The sequence below is a fragment of the Chroicocephalus ridibundus genome, chromosome 7, assembly GCF_963924245.1.
Source record: "Chroicocephalus ridibundus chromosome 7, bChrRid1.1, whole genome shotgun sequence".
Classification (NCBI taxonomy): domain Eukaryota; kingdom Metazoa; phylum Chordata; class Aves; order Charadriiformes; family Laridae; genus Chroicocephalus; species Chroicocephalus ridibundus.
The window spans coordinates 57,099,416-57,105,491 of NC_086290.1; the positions used below are offsets into that span (position 1 = coordinate 57,099,416).

General features: G+C 67.2%; 1 protein-coding gene across 1 annotated transcript; it reads left to right on the forward strand.

Moving 5' to 3' along the window:
- Window positions 1-1,491: 1,491 nt before the first annotated feature.
- HSPB1 (heat shock protein family B (small) member 1) lies at window positions 1,492-3,452 on the forward strand. The gene is made up of 3 exons (XM_063341319.1): window positions 1,492-1,890; window positions 2,795-2,858; window positions 3,112-3,452. The coding sequence occupies exons 1-3, from the start codon at window positions 1,530-1,532 to the stop codon at window positions 3,269-3,271; spliced, it is 585 nt and encodes a 194-aa protein (XP_063197389.1). The 5' UTR covers window positions 1,492-1,529; the 3' UTR covers window positions 3,272-3,452.
- The last annotated feature ends 2,624 nt before the right edge of the window (window positions 3,453-6,076 follow it).

Genomic DNA, 6,076 nt, shown 5'->3' on the forward strand with positions numbered 1-6,076 from the left:
TCCCTGCATCCCTCCCTGCATCCTTCTCTGCGTCCCTCCCTGCATCCCTCCCATTCCTCCCTACATCCTTCTCTGCATTCCTCCCATCCCCCTGCATCCCCGCCTACATCCCTCCCCTCCTCCCCGCATCCATCCCCTCACCTCCGCACTCCCTGCAGCGCCTTGGCCCCCGCCGCGTCTCCCCCAGCCCCCCAGCAGGATGCAGCCCCGGCCTCCAGCCCCGCACGGCTCAGCTGCCTTCAGCCCTTTCCCCCCACGCCATTGCAGAGACAACGCTGGGCTCTGCCCCAGACAAAGGGGTTCGGTGGGGGCCGGCCCCCATATCCCCTGTTGCAGCATCCCCCCTGCTCCCTCTGTCCCCTTCTGTGCCCTGTGCCCCGTGGGGAGGGCTCCCCAGGGTCACACATCCCTGCAGTGAGTGGCTCAGGTCTCAGCTCCCCCCCATCTCCTGGCTCCACTCACGCGTTTCCTCAAAGCAAAGCAGCCAGAGCTCAGCCCCGGGGGCACATCCCACCACCGTGCCTCCGTCCCCCCCAAACTGGCCAGTCCCAGTCCCCAGGGCTGGGGGACAGAGGGGGATGGGGCAGAAGTGGTGGGGTCCCGGGGGCTGCCAGGCTCGATGGGCTGGGAAAACAGCCCTTCCCTGGGACCGGGGGCCCTGGAGTCTGGCCCCAGATGGGAATCCATTCCCGGGTGCCAGGAGGGCGTCACTGGAGGGACTTGTTTGGCCGTGAGGGCAAAGGACAAAGGGAAGGAGCCACCTCCCCTGCCCCAAGAGGGTGCTGCCCCCTCCGGCCCCCCTGACCCCACCAGCTCCATCAGCCCCCGGGCCCCCATCAGCCTCCATTGCCCCCATCACCCCCTACCTGTCCCCACCAACCCCTACTGGTCCCCTTGGCCCCCATCAGCCCCACGGGCCCCAGGGACACCCACCCCCAGGGGCTGGGGCAGCTTCATCCCAACTTTTTGCTGGGGGTTCCCCACCGCGGTGTCGAGCGCGGGGGCCACAGAGGTGCCGGGGAACTGGGGGGCTCCAGAAGCTTCTGGCTGGTAGGTGACGCAGCAGCACGGGGCCACGCACGGGCTCCTCCACTGACTCATCCCCCCCTCCCGCCCCCCCCCCCGAGGCGCTGGCCCGGCCCCAGCCCCCTCCCCACGCCGTCCCGCATCCCTGGGATGGTTTTACGGGCGAGAAATGCAGGCAGGCGGGGGTGAGGCCGGGAGCAGCTCCAAGGGCCATCCATCACTCCCAACCAGCCCAGCCTCCCGCGGCGAGAGGCAGATGGACATTTCCCTGGCGGCTGGGGGGGGGGAAGAACACGACATGGAGGTGCTGCCAGCCCCATCCCCGTGCCGCCGGCCCCAGTGCGGCTGCGTGCGGCCGCCCCAACCCCGGCAAAGTTTCTCGTCCCTTCCCTGGGCCCTGCCGCAATTTCCATTAATAGCCAGCTGCGCCGCCCGGCTAAAAATAACCACCCGCCCTCTTCATAAGTGGCCGGCGGCCACCCCCCCCGGCAGCCCCGTCCACCATGGCCGAGCGCCGCGTCCCCTTCACCTTCCTGCGCAGCCCCAGCTGGGACCCCTTCCGCGACTGGTACCATGGCAGCCGCCTCTTCGACCAGTCCTTCGGGATGCCCCACATCCCCGAGGACTGGTACAAGTGGCCGAGCGGCAGCACCTGGCCGGGGTATTTCCGCCTGCTGCCCCGGGAGAGCGCGCTGGTGCCGGCCCCCGGCTCGCCCTACGGGCAGGCGCTGAGCCGGCAGCTCAGCAGCGGCATCTCCGAGATCCGCCAGACCGCCGACAGCTGGAAGGTCACCTTGGACGTCAACCACTTCGCGCCCGAGGAGCTGGTGGTCAAGACCAAGGATAACATCGTGGAGATCACCGGTGGGTGACGGGGACGGGGGGTCTGTGGGTGGTGGGCTGGGGCAGCTGCCCCCCGGAGTTTGCTGGGGGGGAAAAAGGGGTGGAAAGGCAAAGGAGAGTGGAATAAGTGATGGGAAGCAAGGGAAGAGCAGAAGGAGATGGAGGGGAGGGAAGGAGAGGAAAGGAGAAGAAGGGAGGAGAGGAGAAGGAGAGGAGAGGAGGAGGAGAGGAGAGGAAAAAGGGAAGGGGGAAACCAAGGCAAAGAGGACGGCCCAGCATTACGAGCTCAGTCTCGGGGTACATTCACGCTGCAGGCGTTGCACAGGGCGCAGAGAACCCCCAGCCCCATATATTGACCCCTCGCTGCTCTCCCAGCCCGGACATGGGGAGGGCTGTGAGCCGTCGAGGGACTTTGGGGGTGACAGTGGGGCGTCCTGAGCCCCGCAGCCCCCGCGCTGCCCTGCAGCGCCCTGGGCAGCTCAGCCAGGGACGCCGTGACGAAGCCCAGACCCCGTGGCACAAGGCCCGCGGGTGCTTCGTGCCCGGTGAGGCGGGGGGGTCCGCATGGGGTGGGGGCAATTCCCAGCCGGCGGGATGCGGGGGGCAGCCTCAGGCTGGTGACCCGAAACGAGGGCTGCGGGTCCCCTTGGCCACCGCCGGCTGCTGGCACCGCACTTTGCTCCCCTGGAATTTGGGGGATGCTCTCGGACGGGTCCCGCTGCCCCTGGTCCCCCCCGGGTTCCTCCAGGCTGATATTAAGGCAAAGAAAACCAGGAGAGGCAGGATCAGCCCCTCTCCGGCGCCAGGCGATGCTGGGATCGGGTGGGCTGGGACAAGGGAGGGGGCACCCCGGGCACAGGGACCTTCCCAGTTCACGGCCACTTCCAACCAGCCCGGGCTTTGGGGTTTTTTTTTCCCCTTCCAGGCAAACACGAGGAGAAGCAGGACGAACACGGCTTCATCTCCAGGTGCTTCACCCGAAAATACACGTAAGTACCAGGGACGAGGGGAGACGGCAGCCCCCCGATGTCTTTCGGGACATCTACCCCCCCCCACCCCACCCCTCCAGTGCCCACTGGCCAAACTGGGGATGCCTCTCGCCCAAACTGGGGATGCCTCTCCCCCAAACCGGGAGCAATGTGGGGCTGAGCGTGAGTCACCGGGCACAGCGTGGCACCCGCCGGGGTGCAGGTGGGTGCCGCAGCCCTGACGCTCCCCCCTTCTCCCCCTGCCCCCCCGCAGCCTCCCCCCCGGCGTCGAGGCCACGGCCGTGCGGTCCTCGCTGTCCCCCGATGGCATGCTCACGGTGGAGGCCCCCCTGCCCAAGCCGGCCATCCAGTCCGCCGAAATCACCATCCCCGTCACCGTCGAGAGCCAAGCCAAGGAGCCGGCCAAGAAGTAGGCGGCAGCGAGGAGGAGGAAGAGGAAGAAGAGAAGCCGCTGACGCCCCCCCCCCACTGCGTCCTCACACCCACCCCCGCTCACAGCCCCCTTTTTATCGTCTATTTTGTACTCGCCCGGTCACCGTGCCTTGAATAAATGTGAAGGAACCGATAGAATCAGCTGGAATTAAAAGTGGTGAAAAAAACCCGTCCCCGTGACCTGTGTCTGTCCCCCCGGGACCCCCCGGCGGCACCGGAGCACCGTGGCTGTGCCGCGCCAGGGGGGCACCGCACCGCGGGCACCGGGTCCCTGCTCAGGCAGGGCTGGACCAGAGCATCAGGATGGGGCTCCCTGGGGCCAGCGTGGCCAGCGGGAGGGCCACCAAGCCCTGCTCAACAGCCCCGGGTCAGCTCCACATCCCAGCTCTTCCCAACCTGGGCTCAGCATCCCAGGTGTCCGCATCCCGAGTCTGCCTATCCTGGGTATCCCACGTCTCCTGCATCTCAGCTACCCACATCCCAGCCTCCAGCATCTCAGGTCTTTACATCCCAGGTCTCCAGAATCTCTGGTCTCCACATCCCAGGCCTCCAAAATCTCTGGTCTCCACATCCCAGGTGTCCAACATTACAGGCTCAGCATCCCAGTTTTCCACATCCTGGGGCTCTGTCATCCCAGGTCTCCAAATTTCTGGGTCTCAATCTCAATTCTCCACACACCCCAGGTCTCCTACATCCCCTGTGTCCGCCATCCTGATCTCTGACATGCCTGGTCTACAAAACTCTGTGTCTCCCACATCCCGGGTCTCAGCACCCTGGGTCTCCTGCATCCCAGGTCTCTGAAGTCCCAGATCGCAGCCCCCTGGGGCTCCCCATCCCCGGGCTCCAACACTCTGGGTCTCAACATTCCAGATCTCAACGTTTTGGGTCTCAACCCCCCCCAGTGTCACCATCCCGGGTCTCTACATCCCTGAAAAACAAGAACACACACACCCCCCCCCTGCCCCGGGGTCGCAGGGGAGCCCGAGGGCAAACAGGGGCTTCATGGGCAGAAGCTCCGGCTGGGAACCCCCCCGTCCCCCGCAGTGTGGCCCCTCCAGCCCCAATCCTGTCCATTCCACCCCCGCCACCCCAGCATCCCCCCTTCCCTTCACCCCGTTGCGATGGGCCGGGCAGGTTCAGCTCAGGGGCTGCAGCCATGCTGGGGGGGCTGGACGCAGCGGGGTGGGGGGGGTCATGGTCCCATTGCTTTTTGGCCCCAGCTGGCCCCGTGCCCGCCCACGTCCCCGTGCCCCCGGGCAGGACCGGCCGTACATGGCCGAGGCCGGGCCCGTGGCTGCGATGTTCCCGCTCCGACAAATCCCACTAATCCCCCCTGAGTCATCCCAGAGGCAGACGGTGACCTGGGAGGAATCCCGCGGCCGCGAGGCCCCTCTCCGAGCCCGGGGGGGCTCTGTGTGCCCCCGAGTCCCTTCTCCCGGAGCCCCAACCCCTCTGCCCCAGCGGTTTTAGGTGCAATGAGTTTGGCAGGCCTCAGGCACAGCGCCCAGGGTGGGCTCCTGCTGCCGGGGGGGTCACGCGTGGGCCTGGGGACCCCCCCAACTCTGCGTGTGTCATTTTGGGGCTGGGTGGCCATGGCAACCAGAATGATGGAGATGGTTGCCATAGCGAGCAACAGCTGATGGCAGCCCAGCCTCGGGGAGGGGGGGGATTAACACCAACTCCCCCCTCCCCGGCCCTGCAGCACCTGGAGCGGGGGTCAGTGCGATGAGTTGGGCAGGTCTCATGCCTCCTGGGGGCATCCAGCCGTCGGGCTCCAGCACTGGGGCGAGCGGGAGGTCCCTGCAGCCCCCCAGCCCCCAGTGCAGGGAGAAGGGCCGGGGGTACTGGGGGGGGGTGTCTGTCCCCCCTCCCTCTGCCCATGTCTGTGCTGCACTGCAGCACCCAGCCCCGGGCGCACCTAACACCCCATTTTAAGGCTAAATCCCACCCGGCGAGCAGTGGGGACACCCCTGCCCCTTTCCTTCTCCCTCTGCCCCTCCGGTGCATCTCTGGGGGGGTCACCGACACCCCCCCCACCACCACCACCCCCCACAGGGGCACTGCTGATGGTTTGGCAGCCCAAACGTGTCCCCAAGGGAAACCCCCCCCCACCCCGAGGGGTATCCCTGCCCCCTCCCCTCTCCCGTGGCCATGCCGGAGCGGGTGGGTGGCCATGGGGGCCACAGGGGGTGGCCCCCACCTCCCAAAAAGCCACCCCGGCTTTATCAAGAGGGAGGCTGTCAGCGTGCAGCGATGCTGGGACGGGGCGCTGTGTCCCGCCCTTGCATGGAGGGGGCTCGGAGAAACCCCGGCCCCTCTTTGCCATCCCCCGGGGTGTGTGCGTGTGTGTGGGGGGGGGCTGTTCCCAGCCCCTTCCCCCCAGGGGTGGGTGTCCTGCACCCCCCCGGGCTCCCTCGCAGGGCGCATGAGTCAAGGCGCATTTTCAGTTTACGGTTTCCAAGGGAGGGGAGTATTTTTACAGCGTGAGTCACTGCCCGCGGCTGCGAGTGGAAAAACCATCAGGGAGGGAGGGAGAGAGGGAGGGAGAGAGACACCCACCCCCCCCACACTCCCACGGGAGCACCCCGCGTCCATCCCGAGGGCTCTCCCAGGCCGGGAGAGGCTGGGAGCCTGGCCAGCCATTAACCCGCAGGGATGCGGAGCATCCCAGCTTCCCTCTGCGCTGGCGGAAGAAAATAAGGCCGTTGACTCCCGAGCCACGACGGCAAGGAGACCCCCCACGCCCCCATCCCACGGAGCTCCCCCCCCCAGAAATTCGACACAGG